Below are 18,210 nucleotides of genomic sequence, written 5' to 3' on the forward strand. Positions count from 1 at the left end.
AACCCTATGGAGATGGTGAAAAGGACTAGACTTTCAGCAGTGGACTCAAGGCTGTCCTAAAGCTGTAAAGTTGGAAGAACAGGATGGAACAAAATCACATAAAAACTAGTCTCTTGTGAACTATTATTTAGAATAGACCTGATGGCTGTGTCAGTTATCTCCTTCATACATGTACAGTATAATGAACCTCCAATATATTTTGGTTACATGTAACACAACAGTGGAGCAATGCAAGTTGAATAACTAGAGTTTAGCTTTGGAGTTTTTGTTTTGTTTTTTTACAAATCAGAAGGCCTTATGTACTTACGCTGCCTGTAAGTCGACTTGTGCCAAAATGTCCTGTTTCGAGAGTACTGTAAGAGTAAAGGAGGGATGAGGGTTATAAATATATTGTTATTGAAGGCTAGGTTTCTATTAGTTCTCATGATTATATGTGCAATATCATAATTTGTATCATAATTCGTAAATTTATTCTAGATTGATGCTAAGGGAAGTCCCTCCCCCTCTATTTTGAATGAGATCTGGATTATATTGATGGGTTTTATTTATTATGAAGAGCAAATAAAACATTTAAACTTTTATTTTGCCGGTTTTGAAGACAAGTATTTTCCTCTGAAACCAACTACTACATACTACATAGATAGTACCTGTAGGATTCTAGCCCCTATGCAGAACTCAAAATTGGAGCACTTTAGGTTTTGTAACTAAAAGCCTATCTATAAAAATAGATTTGGGGGCTCTAAATTCCAATTCTAAGAACTTGTTGTTTCAAAAATCCAACATTATAGCTTCATGCTTTAGGAGTTGAAAAAACAATGACCAAATATTTTAAGGCAGATATTAGGAATCTTGCATTTCTTTATTTCATACCTAAGTACAAAAAATATTTCTGAAGGTTGCATCTGTGCAGGCTGATGTCTCTGTTTGTTCTGGAAGTGATGCCACTGAGTTCACACTTAAGTGTACATATGACTGTAACCTCCTGAGTATTTTAAAATATCAGTCCTTTAAAAAATGCTTCTCAAAAACAAGGGTAAGTGAACATCATGAATTTGGTCTCCATATTACCAATATTGAATAAAAAGTGCAGCAGATTCACCAGCTGAAGTTTGCAAATTTCCTTATATATAAATAAAATTAGGTCAGCTGCTATAATGGTGGTGGGCTGTATTGGCTGAGGACCCAACATGAGTAAATGGCCCATTGCCCTACTAGCACCACAACACTTTGCATGTAACGTGATACAGATCAAAGTGTTTAACTAGGACTGGGAGACCTGAGTTCAAACCCAGTCACTCTCTGCCTAAGCTTCCATACAGGGTTATGAGGATCAAAGGGGTGGTAGGCTCTGTCTTACACTTTTTCTCCCAGGGTCTTAAAAGTGTAACACAGAGCCTACCACCTCTTTTATCCTCATAAGCTGGTGCGGAAGCTTAGACTGAGAGTGACTTGGCGAATATCACGTACTGAGCACAGATGCATTGAGATTTGAACTCGGGTCTCCCGGTCCTAGCTGAATACTTTCATTCATTTCTACATGCTATCTGCAAAGTGAATGGTGGTTCTGGTAGGAAAATTGGCCCTTTACTTATCTTGGGTCCTCAGCAAATTGCAGCCCACCACCACTATAGCATTTGACCCTCTTTAGTTTATAAGGAATGAATGATACATGATACTGTACTGGAAAAAAATTGCTTATGCCTGTACTAAATATTTCTCTATAAAAACTCCAACTGGTGAGGCAAAAAAAGAGAGAAGTGTTACTCATTTTACTTTCTATCTCTTTGCTGTTACTGGAATCCAAACGGCATACTTATGTGTGCCAAATAGATTTTTGACAAATACTATAAGCTGGTTTTGGAACCCCCTGCCCCCCAGCAAAAAAATCAACTGATTTGCATGCTGCTTGTGGAGCAGTTCTTCAAGAAAAACAGGTCTAAAGCCCCATTGGAAAAGTACATAGTACTTTGGATTCTGGCCCTTTGCTCTTTCTGGACAATTAACATGCTCCTTTGCCCAGGTATTACCTTTTTTTTTTTTTGTATTGATTTACCTGTCAAAATAGACTACAGCTACCTGTATATGAGTTTGGGTGTTTTTGTTCAGATCTAGAAGGCCATCTAGTGGCACAATCAAGCAGAGAGAAGTATAAATTATATACTAGAAAACCATGCAAGTCTAGACTTTTAAAATGAGAGATAAAATGTCAGGGTTTTAAAGAATGGCAGATTGCATGTAAACCCCTAATGTTTTATCTGTTAAGGAGAGAAGTGCTGCGTTATTTCATATTAGGCAGGATTTTATTAGTAATAGGCTGGGCTTTCTTTCCAGCCAAAACTCACTGGAACTCAGTTCCGGCACCTCTCAGGTGGGCACCATTGCCATTGTAAGAGAACAAGGGAGGTGTTCACGGTGAGTTCTGGCACCTCTTTTTCTAGAAAAATAGCACTGGAGTAATTAACAAATCTTTTTGAATGTGTGTGTAGGTATACGACCTAATATGCATACAGTTGCAATTGAAATTATTCAACCTCATTGCAAATTTGGTTTATTATCAAAATTTACAGACTTTCAGCTGTTTGCAATCAGCAAATCAAAAAGCAATTGAAATAGCTCAACACAATGGACGCTTCAAATGGTTTCCCCAAATTAAGCTAAATTGCAACTTTACACTGATTTATCTAGTCTCACTATTATTCAACCCCTTCATGACAAGCATCTTTATTACTTAGTAGAGCAGCCTTTTGCTGCTGCAAACGAGATGCATAGCAGACAGCAGCTTCCGGCAGCGCTCATGAGGTGTCTGAGCCCATTCCTCATGAGCATTGGCCTCCAGTTCAGTAATATTCTTGGGTTTGCGTGCTGCAGCTGCCTTCCTCAAATCTCACCAGCCGTTTACTATGGGGTTCAAGTCAGGTGACTGTAATGGCCACTGTAGAACCTTCCAGGACTTCTTCTGCAACCAAGCCTTGGTGGAATTTGAGGTATGCTTAGGATCATTGTCCTGTTGGAAGGTCCACTGATGCCCAAACTTCAACTTTCTCACAGACAGCATGATGTTTCCTCCTAGGATTTCCTGAAACTTCAATGAATCTATCCTGCCTTCCACATACTGCAAGTTTTCAGTGCCAGAGGATGCAAAGTAGCCCTAGAGCATCACCAAGTCATCACCATGCTTCATTATAGGCAATGTTCTTTTCAACAAATGCTTCATTCTTCCTCGACATAGGGCTGATCCATGGGGCCGAAAAGTTCGCATTTTGTTTCATCGCTTCACAGAACAGAGCCTCAAAACTACTGTGGCTTATTTATATGATTTTGATCATATTGGAACCAACTTTTCTTGTGCTTTTGGGTCAGCAATTTCCGGCTTCTGCTCAGACACGATTTTTGGCACCATGAAAGCAAGTCCCTGTGGTGCGCAGGTTTAGTGCAGCGCGCGGAGACTCGCTGAGTGGGCAGCTTGGTTTGGGGGCAGCTCATGGGCCAGTTAAATGACTCCCATGGGCCTTAGGTTGCCTACCCCTGGTCTATATGAACATGGAGTGCCTTCACTATCTTTTTGTATCCTGCTTCTTGTTTGTGAAGGGTGATGATCTCTTCTCTTACCTTCTTGGACCATTGTCTTTACTTAGCCATATTTCTAGCAGGCAGCCAAATTTGACACTCTGCAAACCCCTAGCCAGCTTGGGTATTTCATGTGTTACAGCTCACACACACCTGGTGCAACTAATCAAGCCCTTGATTAGTTGCATCAGGTGTGCTTGAGACATTTATGCTGTTATATTTATGCTGTTGTGAGGGATTCTATTCAGGGGGTTGGATAATAGTGGGAGTGGAGAAGCCACTATAAGTTGCATTTTCAACTGAATTTGGGGAAACCACTTGAAGCATCCGTTGTGTTGAACTATTTCAATTGCTTTTGTTTGATTTGCTCATTGCAAACAGCTGAAAGTCCGTAAATTTTGATAATAAACCAGATTTGCAATTGGGGTTGAAAAATTAAAATGTCACTTGCAACTGTATAAGCAACACATAAGACTCTGGATTGTGGCTAGAATACCTTGCTGCTTGCATTTACCACCTTTGCTGTTAAATTGTTGTGATTCAGAGAACACATGCGCTTATTCACAATGTATCTTCATCAGATTGTGACTACAGCATCAAGTTAATAACATGATTAATTCAGCACTTTCAGCACCAGTGATCAAAATGTCAATCTGCTGTCCCCATAAAATGCAGTATCTTATCAGTGGAGTCTGTTCATACATGGAGCTGCCAGTGATGCAGAGTAAATCAAGTACAATACACATATGAAGCCAGGCAGGGCTGGGTTAAGGGACACCTCTGCCCCATCCAGACTGCCTCCAGCACAGCAAACTGGGTGGCTTTGCAGCTCAGAACTCACTTAATTCATCTGTTTAAGAAGACTTATTTGATAGATGCCATCCCAGAAGACCCCTTCCCTGGTGTGAGACTTGAAGGGAGGGCATGTTTCTATGGTGCCATCCTATCAACCAATCTTTCTTTAGACAAGTGATTAAATGCGTTCTCAGCAGTTGACTTTCAACAGTTTTCATAAATAGTTATATGAAAAACATAGACTTTTAAAGTTCCTCAATTCACCTGGGGTGCCTTTTTAATAAATTAAGCAGTTTTAAAATCGATAAAAAGGTTGCAGCTCCAATTCTGCCTAATGAGTGATCCTCTAACGCAAAACCTTAATTATTTTTATATTATTAAAATATTTATATCCTAGCTTCCTGCGTTAATAGGAACATCAAAGAAAGTTAACAATAAAGTCAACCTTTAAATACTAAAATGCAAGCAATAACAAAAATTTCAAGAAAGCAAGGGAATGTACACAATTAAATGTGTTCCAATTAGGTCTAAAGCCTGCTGGAACAGGTGAGTTTTGAATGCCTTCATACTGGGTACTAGCCTCCTTGAGTAGGAAAAAGCCTCATGCATTCTGACCAACTGCATCCTGGAACTTACCAATTATTAGGTGGTTTAATAAAATTAAATTGCCTCAAACACTGCATATATTGCAGAAACAGCATGTTAGAAATTCCTATACTGAGAAATGAGACAACATACATCTGGGTTTTCAGTAGCGCTAGTTTGGATCACTACTGTTTATGATCCCAACTACCCACCACATAGCTGAATAGGTTCCTAAGTGACCCCCTGTGGAAGTTTGAGTAACTACAGAATGGTTGGTGCTTTGTCAAAGTTACGTTACCTTCTGTTGCTGAAGAAATAAAAAATATATTGACGCATTGGTATTTTAATGGTGTGAACAAAAAGTGGCTAACACACATGGAGAATGTAAATGTGCACAATTATTTTTACACTCTGTTGGGTGGTGCAGCTTCATAAGAAGTGTGATTCCTATTACCCCCCTTCCTGCCTGCCTATTATTTCAAGAGTACAAGTCTGGACAGCTTCCAAAGGTAGCTGCCAACCAATGTTTCTGAAATCTGCAATTTGTGTTTTCAGAACTAGGGTCTATTTTTCCTGTAGCCATTACATAATATTTCAGTGTTAACAACTTCCCCTATTTATATTATTATCTTGAACAGTTAGAGATTCGGAATATTTGGATTTGTGAGGAAGTCTTCCAAAGGGGTAAAGTTAATTTTACAGAGAAACACATATGGGGATACTAAGTCCCTTGTATATCACCTCCCCAACTATGAACCTGTTTTCAAAGCAGAGCAAGCCTGGTGAGTGGTTCTCACAAATAAGCACAAAGAGAGGCCCATCCTGTTTTAATCCCAGATCCACTCTCTTGCCACACTAAGCAATGAATTTACTTGAGTTCATACATTTATAGCCCACCTTTCTATGGAGCTCAAGGTGACACACATGGGGTTTTCAAGTGGTTTCTCATGCAGATCAGATCAAGCAAGGTGGAGTCACCAGTTACCTTAGTTTAGATAAACATGTCACAGATAGACCTCAATGAAATTTATCTTAATCCTTATTGAAAGCTAACTGTGCTAGTTGTCATCATTACATACTGTGGTCAAACAGTTCCACAAATTAAAATGATTTATAGATGGTACTTTACACCAAGTAAACTAGCAAAGATGTATAGTCAGAATCAGGTACGTGCTGGAAATGTAAAGAAACAAAAGGTTTCTTTATCATATCTCGTATGCAGTGGACTTGTAGAATAGCTAAGGGATTTGGGGAGATGATAACTTAATGAGATAAAAAAATATATTTAAGAGGACCCCCCCCAAAAAAACCCCAGCTTTTCTCCTAGGGATAACTGGACCAGATGTACCAAAGACTCAAAGGAATTTATTTCTGTATGCAACTACTGCAGTGAGAGTGCTATATGCCCCCAAATGGTGGGAGGATGCAGTACCTATAAAAGAGGGGTGGCAGTTGAAATTTATTGAATATGCTGAATTAGTAAACTTAACTAGTAAAATTAAGATGAGACAAGATGAGACAGCCTTCAAGGATGATTGGGTAATGTTTGTAGGTTATTAAAAATATTAATGTAAAGATGTTAAAACTCTAGTAGGTTTGGTGTAAGCTCAACAGTTACTGTTATTCTGAGAATAAATCGGAGGGGGAAAAGGTATAGCTTAATTATAATATGCAGCAGCAATAGATAATTTTGAGGAAACCATGCAAGGGAAGTCGATTACTAAGGAAACGTATATTGGAAAATGTTTGACTACAGTAATTGTATTTTATTTTTGGAAAATTAAAAAAAAATCCCACAAGTTAGTTACTCTGAGCATGTTAAAAGTGCTGCCGCTAGCTAAAAACAAATTCCACACATTTAATGGGCTTCCAGGTATGTGGGCATACATTTTAAAGTGAAATGCCGCTTACCGCTCACCTCCATCTCTCCAAAGCCGCATTTACACTGTAAGCTCCTCGGGAGCGGAGACTTTTGCCTTGCTGGCGTTTTTCCCTGTGCGCATTTGGGGCCGCAATGTCACACCACCAACAATAAAACTTTTTCCGTGTGTGTGTGTGTGTGTGTTTGGGGTTGCTGCTAATGTGTTTTTTAGCGGTTGAGGCAAGAGCTGCGCTGAGGGAGAGGCCGCCCCGCAGAAGCGCCGAGGGCGCCTGACCGCATCCTTCGCCTCTTCCTCTGAGCCGGCAGGAAGGACGGCGGAGCCGGCTTCTGTCATTGCCGGGCTGAGGGAGGGAGCGAGGGACGGACGGACGGAGGGGCTCCGCCGGGCTGCCTTTCCCTCAGAGAGGCGCCCCTTCCCTCCCGCGCTTCCAAGGCGTGCGGCGTGAGAAGCCGCCCCATGGCCGAAGGTAACGGCTCCGTGCCAGGTGGGGACTCGGAGGAAGGCGAGCGCCCGCCTGCGGAGGGTGGGAGCAAGAAGAAGAAGAAGAAAGAGCTGAAGGTGGTGGTGGTGGGCGACGGGGGCTGCGGGAAAACATCCCTGCTCCTGGTCTTCGCGGAAGGCGCCTTCCCTGAGGTGAGTAGGGGTCCTCCCTCAGCCAATCGCAGCCCGCTCGCCCTTCCCGCCTTTTCTCCCTCTCGGGTTCCAGAACTTTCCGCCAGAACCCCCCTCCGCCCCGCGAGAGAACCTTTTGGACCAGGCAGGTCTCGCCCACGGGGCCAATAGCAGGAAAAGTGAGAGGTGGAACCTTCCATTAGGGTCTGGCGAGGGGGGAGGGCTACCTTACCCAGCTGCCCAAAGGCCAGGATGGGTGGGCTGCAAGTTCACCGTTGGGCGGGCGGGCAAGGGAGAGAGGGCATGTATTAGAAAAAGTTTTTTTAAAAAACCAAACCCAGCTTTTGTCATTTAGCAAAGTGAAAAAGCTGCCCCGAGAAGTGGGTGACGAAGAGCAGAATGTATGACAAAATGTTCTAAGAAAAGGGAAGCATTAAATTCCACACACATCTCTCCTCCCCCCCACACTTCGCCAACCAAAAATTTTGAGTTTAATAAAAAAGTAAACACGTATATCCAATAGTTATATTGCAATTAATTTATTTCACCCTGAAAGAGGGTTACCACAAAAAAGCACCACAAAAAAACCCACGCCACCAAAAGAGGGGATAGGGGGGAGAGAATAAAAGAGATTAGGAGACTGATCAAAAGTTGAGAATATCCACAATTCGCCAGCCCAAACACCTGTGGAAAAAGAGGAAGTGGGTCCCTTTCCCCCCAAAAGGTGTGTAGCCCTAAGATGTACCCCTCAACCTAAAATCTCACATCCTAGACACCTGCCCAAAGTCAGTCTTCTATGGAAATCATTCTTCAGGGTTAGCAACAAATACAGTGGTACCTCGGGTTACAGACGCTTCAGGTTACAGACTCCGCTAACCCAGAAATAGTACCTCAGGTTAAGAACTTTGCTTCAGGATGAGAACAGAAATTGTGCGACTGCGGCGCAGCGGCAGCGGGAGGCCCCATTAGCTAAAGTGGTGCTTCAGGTTAAGAACAGTTTCAGGTTAAGTACGGACCTCCGGAATGAATTAAGTTCTTAACCAAAGGTACCACTGTAAACTCCCTCTTCACTAGTCCCTCCATCCCAACACAATTCAGGTAGATTGGAACAAGCATAGAAGTAGATCCCTCATGCCCACGGGATTAGAGTTCTTTATGTCCTTTCCAGTGCCAGCCCACCATACTTGTCAGCTTGGCTTGCTTATGGCATCTGGTTAGACCCTGATGCCATTACAGATTGTGGCACAACGACACAGAGCTCCATAGTCCGCAAAGTGTTTTCTGGTCATCTCTTTAAGTATTTCAGAGGTGTTTGGACATCCTGATATTTTCTAACGTAAGCAAGACTTCTTGAAGGCCTGGATCTCCATGGATCTGGTGAAGCCTGTTTTTTTTTAATAGTTTATTAAATTTTTATACAGCCCATCGTCCATAGATGGCAGGTCACGGCATATTTTCAGCTGTTGGCAGAGAAGTCTGCACAGCAGAAATGCGAGTGAGTACATCTTTACGTCCTTTTCACTCACAAGCGTCAGTGGCCGTTGTGGAGCTTCATGGGAAAGTCTCTTCTATTAAGGAAAAATTAAGTTGCACAATTCAACAGACATCCATTCTGAACCATGTAGTTGTCATTGCACTCCACCTTGTTCATGGCTACAAATACATCAGCACCAACCGTTGTGGGTTTGTCAGCCTCATTATACTCTTGAGATTGGGCCTCTGGAAATAATGACCTTTCTTTTTCTGGTCTCCCAAATAAGGACGTGGTGGATTCTTTTTATACTTTTTTAGCTTGAGTCTGAAAGATGGCGGCCAGTGTTTTGTCATGGTCTATTGCATAAAGTGCCATGGATGTCATCCATTTACGACGACGACACTTTTTGCATCTCTGAGACGTGTCACCTTTCTTCGAACAATCTCAATAGCACTTACAATTGCAAATGGCAAATACCGAAAAGAATCTCCCATGTGATAGTAAAATGCTGTTTTTAAAAAACACTTCCTGCACTGAGTTTCTTTAGCTGGGCAATTCCTTCTAATATTACAAATATTTCCACATCCTGTGTATTCACTCTGAAAGAGTGGGCCTTTTACATGTGCAGCAACTGCTTCTAATGTTTCCTGGAGTAGATGTTCCTTCCACCAGGTCACTTCCCCAAGTTGTATTTTCTCCCTGTCCTGGGTTTTGATCAACTGGTTGCCTTCCCATCTTTATGGCTTTGTGGCTGCGTTACCTACATCTTACACTCTGCTTCAATCTCTGAGGTGCTCTTAATCTTTTTTTGTAAATATATTTTTTATCTCATTTTATAACGTATATAAAACAGAGAGAATGTTCATAACATTAATTTTAAAAAACTAAAAGCCCCAAATGTAACCTTTCCATCACCCATATTTGTTGGCTTGGCTTTTGAAGGCTTGTTTCAGATGGGAAAATCCCTTAAACAGAGCAGTTAAATAGCTTGTGTTAGGGCAGTTAGTCTAGTGTATCAGCCTTTGCCAACCTGTTGTTCTGCAGCTGCTTTGGACTACAAGTGCTATCCGCCCCATGAAAAACAACTAGAGAGTACCAGGCTGGCAAGGCTATTGCATAGGATGGCAGCCAGAATTGCAGCTTTCAGTATAAGTTGGGGGTTTTCCGCTAGAGTTGGTCACAAGAAGCTCTTCAACTCATATCTAAACCACATAGTGGCAGGATGTGCAGATGACGTCCTTCCTGTCATAGCTTTAGCTGTTAGCACATTTGAAGGTTAGAGTTGCGTACAGGCGTTACAGTAATTTTCAGATGTCACAAAACCCTTCCCAGCACTGCTTCCCCACCCTAAGGACATACTGTGCCAGTTTGCAAGCTACATAAATAATGGTTTTTGCAATAAATGTCACTATTGCACAATTTGGTGGGTTGAAGGAGGTCCTGATAGTAATAGAATAGTAATTTCAAGTTCAAAATTCACTCCATCAGCAAATACCCAGAAAGTCTTGCTATGTGTCTTTCACAAAATGCAATGAAGGCTGCAACCCAATAGAAAAACTTCTCAGGCCTATTGAACCCAATGAAATTTAGTCACAAGTAAATCCGCTTAGCAACCTTTTCCAACCCAATCCCCTCCAGATATTTTGGCAAATGTCAATGTGTTAAAAAGACCCGATGGGAACAATAGGTGAATGAGGATAAAGATCCTGGAGGCCATAAAGTGTGTGAAGGAGGTTATGCTGAATTCCCAGCTTATTTATTTATTTATTATTTGTATACCCCCCTTTCCTTCCAAAGGAACCCAGGGCAGCGAAGAATAAGCAATAGGACAAAAATATTAAAAACAATTCCAGTGCAGAGGCAGACTGAGAAAGATCTCAACTCAAAAGTCTTATTGAAACAGGAAATTCTTCAGTTGGTGCCGAAACAACTGAGACTGTGTGTGTCTGGTGTTCAATGGGAAGGAATTCCAAAGGGCAGGTGCCACAACACTAAAGGCTCAATTCTGCATTGTGTGGAACTGACCTCTTGATAAGGCGGTATCTGCAGAACAGTTATCAATAAGGTATATAAAGGCTGAGATTAAAGAGGCAGAACCAGTGTACCATGCTATGGCCTGCAGCCAAAGCTTATGCCAAATAAAGGAAGAGGAACACCATGCGGGATGCAAACTCACTTAGCCCCTGTGCATGTGTGGCTCTATTTTAGTCCATAGGAAGCAGCCACCTTCGCCTCCCCTTTGAGGGCGTGCTCCTCTGCCCAACTTCTTGTTCTCCCTGCAGGCCAACCAGAGAAAGCTGCTGTTTATCTTGGCAGGAGGGGTACTTTGGTCTAGAAATCTGCTCCATTTCAGTGCCATGGACATGTGATTCCTAAACCTAAACACCCAAGTTATATCCTCAAGAGTGATGCTGAGGATCTGTTGAGAAAAAACAGACACATGCAGCATATTGTTTTCAGAAACTCAGTTACTATGGTTTAAAAATCTGGATGAGATTTTTTCCCCTCACAGGCCCATATAAGTTTAGCACAAACAGTTGGGTCTGGTGAGTATTTAAGGTCCCCAACCCTAATCTGCGGGTTGCCATCTGATTGGATTTTATTCTGATCCTGATCTGATTTTAAGATGTACAGTATTTTAATTGATTGCCTGATTTTATACATTTGATGTTAACTGCTCTGAGCCCGGTTTTGGCCAGGGAGGGTGGGGTATAAATAAAAATTTTATTATTATTATTATTATTATTATTATTATTATTACTATTAACTTTTGCAAAAAAAGAAGGAAAATATGGACTTTAAAATACATTGCTCATTAAGCTAAGCAGGGACAGGTTTGTGTGGAACATCACAATATTTACCAACAGCACTGTGCTTCCCTTTCATTGACAGCAATACGCTCCTTCAGTATTTGAGAAATACACCACCAGCATCACTCTGGGCAAAAAAGAAGTGATCCTACACTTATACGACACTGCAGGTAATCTCACCCCCCCCCCCCAAAGCATGTATCAGCACAACATCAATTATTTCCTGCTGTGGCTGAAAAGAGATCAAGAGAGGGCTGGTGGGAGATGATGAATGGCTGGGGAAACCAACAGGGTTCTCACAGTCACGGCGGCACCACTGAGGATTTCCTTGGTGCAAAGCCTCTGGTGCAAAGCCCACGTTCCAGTGGTCATCCTATGTCAAAATCATGAAGCTCCACACCTTAATGTTTGTGTGGTGCTGGCATGCACTGGATCTGCAAATTTTACTGTGCAGTGTACAAACTTGAATTTTATGGGTTCTGGCAAGACCCTGTGTAATATAATGCAAGTCCATGAGCTCTGTTTTAATTCTTCTGGATCCAGCTTTTACCCAGACCCCACAGAAAGCGAGAATGAATGAGTGGTGCATATGTGTGCTAATAATCTAGGACTGTCACAAACAACTCTGTGCACCAAGATCTCTGGCCTATGTGTCAAGCTTTATCTCTCCTCACCATCATCTTTGCACCTCTTGCTGCTGTGAGGCCAATGACCTAAAGTGGTGGAGTGGGAGTTGCTGCTGCACACAGAGTCGGCTTCTACTCAACTTATACCCTGATCTACTGGGCCGATTACCTGGGTGGGGCTTGGTGCAGCCTGGGATGCCCATGCATAGCCTCTAAAAACAAGCAGACAGCCATACAGACCCCATCAAGGTAAAACCCCATGAGCTCTCAGCCTCTCACTGCTAACATTGGCATTTTGTACAGCTCTGTTCTGAGTGTTCAAAGAGTTTTGCTTTTTCTCAGTAAACCTTTCAACAGCCCTGCTAAGTATTTTCATACTTGCAAATGAGAGAACTGAGGCAGAGAAGCAGTGGCTTCCCAAAGGCCACCTAATGAGCTCCACAAAAGGAACTACTGCTGCAGACTGCATGCATAGAAAGGCGGACAGAAGCATTTTTAGTAACACCTAACAAATGACACCCTTAGGGCAGCTTTCGCAGTGTTTGCCAATAGCTGGAAGGAGGATGGTCCTGACCAATCTCCTTTCTCCTGAAATGTGAGCCTTCTCCCACTTGGTGTCCACTGGCTGTGGCGGATTGGGCTTGTAGACCAAAACACCTGGAGGACACCAGGTTGGGAAAGGCTGTGCTATGCTATTTACCTCCTACTATAACAGAGTTGTGCAATTTTCACAGATTACACGTTTATATCGTCTGACCTTTGCTTTCCTGCTGACTAAGCTAATACAGCATGGCATGGCAGACATAACTTGGGGCTTAATCAAGGTGGAAATAAAAGCTCTGTGCTATGTGCATATCTGAAAATCAAGGAAGGCAAAGTATTAGTCACAGGAGTGGGGGAGAGCAAGCAAGAAAGTGCTTTGCTTTGCTTGATTTATGTTGCTGGAATTCCCCATACCCACCTCAGTTATTATGCAAAAGTCTGGAATGGGGAGGACAAGAAAAGAGGAGAGGCACGAGGGACCTATTTATGCTTTCTGTAGAATTGCCTTGTCTCTTGGTTGACCGCAGGGCAATTTGTGGGTCTTGTGGAGACAGCTACTCACCTGCTCACCTTCAGAGGGTGAGAACTACCTTCAGGCAACCAGGCAAAGGGAACTTCAGAAAAGCTGGTTCTAAGCAGAGGATGTGGAACATGTGGCCTTTCAGGGGATGCTGTACTCCAGCTTCCACCATTTCTTATCATTGGGGGTGATGGGACTTGTAGTCTCATCTCATCTGGAAGCTGAAGTTTCCCCATTCCTCATCTTAAATCCCCAAAGGACTAACACAAGTGTACATGGGCACCGATGCAATTTTGCCTGTATTTTGTGCATACTGTTGTTCCGCGGAAAGACTCAGCAGTGGAGTCTTCCCGGCCTGTGGAATTGCAACTTTCAGGGCTTCATAGGAACGCAAAGGAAATAACATACCTGGTGAATGTTTTTCCCCTCCCCTCCTTTAATTGCTTTAAGATTTCACTGTCTGGAAATCTTAGGATAGCCTCAACTGATCCAACACAACACACACAGCTTCAATTTCTACAGTAATTTGCCACTGTCAGTGGTTGGCCAACAGAAGTTGTCTTCTGTGTTTGACATCACAGTGATATCACACGTTAAATCATTTAGGGCAGCTGAGGAATAATTACATGAGGCAGTTACCTCCTAGTTTCCCCTACAATCTAGGGCATGGGTCAGCAACCTTTTCCAGCCGTCGGCCGCTCCACTGTCCCTCAGACCATGTGGTGGGCCGGACTATATTTTTGGAGGAAAATGAATGAATTCCTATGCCCCACAAATAACCCAGAGATGCATTTTAAATAAAAGGACACATTCTACTCATGTAAAAAACATGCTGATTCCCAGACCGTCCGTGGGCCGGATTGAGAAGGCAATTGGGCCACATCTGGCCCCTGGGCCTTAGGTTGCCTACGCCTGATCTAGGGACTCTTTGGGCAGCATTTTTAGGTTACCATAAGGGGGAGCTTAGTAAAGAATACAATTTATTTGTATTTTGACTCCATTCAAGAAAGAAGAGTTTCCTTTTACTCATTCAATTTTTGTGTAGGCTACATCCACCTTAGTCATTGTTACCCCTAGGGAACCCAGGGAACTGTAGTTTTCTGAATATTATATTGTCTTACAGCTCTGAAATACTCCACCCATTCCCTACAAACAATATTCCCAGGTTATACTTGAGTCAGTTGGTTTAGGAACGCAAGAGAAGCCCTGCTGGGTCAGGTTGATGGCCCACCTAGTCCAGCATCCTATTACCACAGTGGCCAACCTGATGCCTCTGGGAAGCCCGTAAGTGGGACCCGAGAACAACAGGGCTCTCCAGCCACCTCCAGTACTAGAGGTAGTATGCAGCCACTGTGACTAGCAGATATTGATTGTATCACCTTAAGTTTATAAAGCCCCAATTGCTCATTTTCAGGTCTATTTATTTTATATAAACGGGTTTTTATACAGCTTAACTACAATAGTCTCCAAATTCTTTGCAAAGGTACAATACAAAAACAAAAATTGGTTAAAACTATATAATCAAACCACAATTAAAATGCCTGCAGGAAGAAAATAAAATAAAAATAGGTGGTGCCAGTTGAGTAGGTGAAGATCAGTGGCAAAAGCCACAGGGAGGATTAATTATAGATGCCGCTTCCTGCTTTATGATATTTCTTACTATCCCTTAGAGAAAGTTAAAAAAAGAGCTATTTACTTCTCCTCTCTTTCAGGGCAGGAGGATTATGATCGCCTACGACCACTTTCATACCAGAGTACCAATGTGGTTTTAATATGCTATGATGTCATGAACCCTACTAGCTTTGATAATGTGTTAATTAAGGTAAGAGACCTGTGTTGTAGATGGTTCTGCAGTTAGTTATTTGGCTACTAGCTTTTTTAAAAAAAATAATTATTAAAGATTTCTTAGTTTACAAAAGTATGTGCAATGTCTCTTTTTTCCAGTTGCGGTTTCTACAGATCAGTTTCATTTGTTGAGAGACATTAGTGTTACATTAGGAAGACAAGGGGGAAAGAGGGGGAGGGGACAATGGTGAGTGGGGTGGGGTCGGGTGGCAGTGCTTCTATTCTTACACTTAGTGTATGTGTGGGGTTTTGCGTCAGCGTCATTTGTGTGGGTTCTTTTACTATTTGCTTGTTATATTTCCTTGGTGGCGAGAGAGGTTGGGTGTGGCCTAGGGTGGCTGTAGTGAATTTGTTTGTATGTGAGATTGGGGTGGATTTAGAGCACCAACTTTATGAGAGAGCGCATTTCACTGTCAAACAGCTCTTATCATCAGAAGGTTCATGCTGATGTTCAGTCAGAATCTCCTTTCTTGTAACTTGAAGCCATTGGTTTGGGCAGATTGGGCTCCTCAACCTGGAAAGGTAGCCCATCTAGAAGCAAAACTCTAATCCTCTGCTGCCTTGTGGGACAGCTTCAGGAGAAGAAAAGGCTAAGGAGTAAACCCTACACAAATCTGGAGTCCCTAAGGTGGTTGGATGACATATTGTATGACTCTTTCCTGCAGCCAAGCTGGTGTCAAATATATTGCTCTACTTTCCTTTGGAACACATCAGTGAGGCCAAGAGGGGGGTCTTGACATCTGGGCAGCCCAGGACCTCCATACACACTGCCCAGGCTTGCAACCTGGAGAGGTCACTTCAGGGCTGCTAGTGCAGTGGTTTGACTTCACCCCCAGACACACACTCCATTGTCTCTTGAGACGGATGAATGTGAACAAAAAAATCTGCTGTCTTATTTTACTATTATTTTGATGGCTTTTTTACCAGGTTGTATATTTGTTCCTTACAAATTCTCCTTGAACATATGCCTTCTCTCTGTGTCTCATGGCTCAGCATCAGAAATGTTTCCATCTCTATTTACAGTTTTGTTTGTCACATCTAGCTGTTTAAACACTTTGATCTCTCTCTGCCAGTGGTCCCATGAGGTGAACCATTTCTGCCGTGGAATCCCCATAGTACTTGTGGGCTGCAAAACAGACCTTCGGAAGGACAAAGAACATCTACGGAAACTCCGCTCAGCTCAGCAGGAGCCAATCACTTATACTCAGGTAAATACAGCTCTGTAAACTAGATTCCAAACCTGTTGGCTATATATATGTGTGTGTGTGTGTGTGTGTGAGAGAGAGTGTTATCTCCTTGGTGTTTACAGCAGTAGAATACGTAACATTTGCAGCTGGCAAGCACCAAACAAAAACAGTTCTACAACTAGGCAAATATGCAACAAGCAGACACACAAGCTCCCTGTTTGTTATTAACATAAAAACTCAGTTAAAACAATGCATATTTCTTATTCTGGTTGCTTACCTTCGGCCTGACTCCTTCCTGAAATCCTTTTGTTACTATTACCTTTCAGGGTGAAGAAGCTTGTCGCCGGATGAACGCAGACATTTACCTCGAGTGCTCTGCCAAGTTTCGTGAAAACGTTGAGGATGTTTTTAGAGAAACAGCTAACATTGCACTGAATGCTATCAAAAAGGCAAAGCGTCAGACAAAATCGAGGCCATGTTCCATATTATGATGTTATCTGGTATTTTCAGGCTACAGAAAACAAAAGACTGTTTCTTCAGTATTTTAAACCCTTCCCCCTTACCTTTTAAACTGACTGCTCCTGTCTCTTTACTTGGATATTAATGAGAAAATCAACTTGTTTTCATGCTGTAAGTTCTCCTTTTTGTTACACCTTCTCTTCTGAAGGTTGAGCTTTTAGCTAACTGTGGAACGAGCTCTTCTGTATATAGATTCTGGAAGAAATTTCCAGGGTGTTTCAAATGTACTTGTTGAGGAACAATTAAGGTAAGGTATTGTAGGTCCAACTTTTTGCCATTTTTAAATACACAAGTTCTTGCTTGCTTAAAAAAAAAAGCAACCAAACAAAAACAAACTAGAAATAATGGGTTGTAGCCGTATATGTTCTACTCTGCACAGACCTACTGAAACTAATGGACCCAAGTTAGTCATGTGAATTAACTTCAATTGAGCTACTCCGAGCAGGACTAACATTGGCTACAACTCAGTCTCTGCTCTGATAAAACAGCTGTAACATTTGCAGAATTAAACAGTTCATTTTCTACCCTTTTTGTGGTGGCAACATTAAAGGTACTGTGGTTTTTTTAGCGGCCACAACCTTACCTTGTGGCATATTGGAAACCCTTCAGAAGAAGCTGTAGCAAGATTCCAGCTATCAAAGAACCTATGTGGCTAAGTAACAGATTACTCAGGTCCAATGAATGGTCTAGGACAGGTATGGGGACCCCGTGGCTCATCCCATAGGATACTCTTGCAATCCACCTTCTGTAAACCATAAATACCGATTTTTGAAATTGCTTTTGTTTATTTCACTTTGTACTGACTATCTACCTCAAAATTGCCCTTCTAAAAATACAGCGCTGTCTTAAGTTGAAAGCCAATTTAGATTCTTCACTCTCCCTTGGTTTCCTTCTTTTTCAAAAACTTTTAACTGGAATATGAAATGGGGCTTTATACAGTGTACCAACAAACAGTTGTATTAATCTGAAAGGCTGGTGGTGTTAGGGAGAAGAAATGAGTAAAGCTGTAGCAGGTGCGTCACTTAATATCCTGGATAAGATTATTGTGCCAGAGGGCAAAAGTCGGCCCCAGTTTATACCGTGTGCAGGGAAGAGTTCGTTAAAAGATTTCAGTCAGCATAATTCAGCTAATTATATCTAGCAGGCATGAAAAAACAGGGAGTATTTGGGCTTCTTACAATGGACAAAGTTGCTTTTGAAGCAAAGAGTTATCAGAAGCTTATCAGCAAAAGGCATAGCAAAAT

General features: G+C 42.1%; 3 protein-coding genes and 1 long non-coding RNA gene across 12 annotated transcripts in view; 1 reads left to right on the forward strand and 3 right to left on the reverse strand.

Moving 5' to 3' along the window:
- SETD1B (SET domain containing 1B, histone lysine methyltransferase) overlaps nt 1–6,886 on the reverse strand; it is a 67,934-nt gene extending 61,048 nt beyond the window's left edge. The window contains exons 1-2 of one of the 3 annotated variants that reach the window (XM_080985015.1): nt 6,866–6,886; nt 308–353 (exon numbers count right to left, since the gene is read on the reverse strand). In XM_080985015.1, the coding sequence (XP_080841141.1) occupies nt 308–353; nt 6,866–6,871 (52 nt within the window). In that variant the 5' untranslated portion in view covers nt 6,872–6,886. Of the gene's footprint in view, nt 1–307; nt 5,912–6,865 lie in introns of those variants that run through there. The other 2 variants (XM_080985011.1, XM_080985012.1) reach the window with 2 other exon arrangements.
- RHOF (ras homolog family member F, filopodia associated) overlaps nt 1–17,827 on the forward strand; it is a 30,626-nt gene extending 12,799 nt beyond the window's left edge. For 2 of the 5 annotated variants that reach the window (XM_080985290.1, XM_080985289.1), the window contains 4 exons: nt 11,809–11,896; nt 15,128–15,237; nt 16,334–16,468; nt 16,774–17,740. In XM_080985290.1, coding sequence (XP_080841416.1) covers nt 11,809–11,896; nt 15,128–15,237; nt 16,334–16,468; nt 16,774–16,938 — 498 coding nt within the window. In that variant the 3' untranslated portion in view covers nt 16,939–17,740. Of the gene's footprint in view, nt 1–7,179; nt 7,464–8,952; nt 9,708–11,808; nt 11,897–15,127; nt 15,238–16,333; nt 16,469–16,773 lie in introns of those variants that run through there. The other 3 variants (XM_080985287.1, XM_080985288.1, XM_080985286.1) reach the window with 3 other exon arrangements.
- The window catches only part of LOC308465401 (uncharacterized protein), a 321,144-nt gene that overhangs the window by 92,323 nt on the left and 210,611 nt on the right, over nt 1–18,210 (reverse strand). The gene's annotated exons all lie outside the window — the stretch shown is intronic.
- LOC308465456 lies at nt 7,963–16,806 on the reverse strand. Its single transcript, XR_013980457.1, has 2 exons — nt 16,725–16,806; nt 7,963–9,010 (listed from the first exon to the last, which is right to left on the reverse strand). It is a non-coding gene; the product is annotated as an uncharacterized lncRNA (long non-coding RNA).

The sequence above is a fragment of the Podarcis pityusensis genome (genome assembly GCF_964106645.2).
Source record: "Podarcis pityusensis genome assembly, chromosome: 16".
In the NCBI taxonomy this organism is placed as follows: domain Eukaryota; kingdom Metazoa; phylum Chordata; class Lepidosauria; order Squamata; family Lacertidae; genus Podarcis; species Podarcis pityusensis.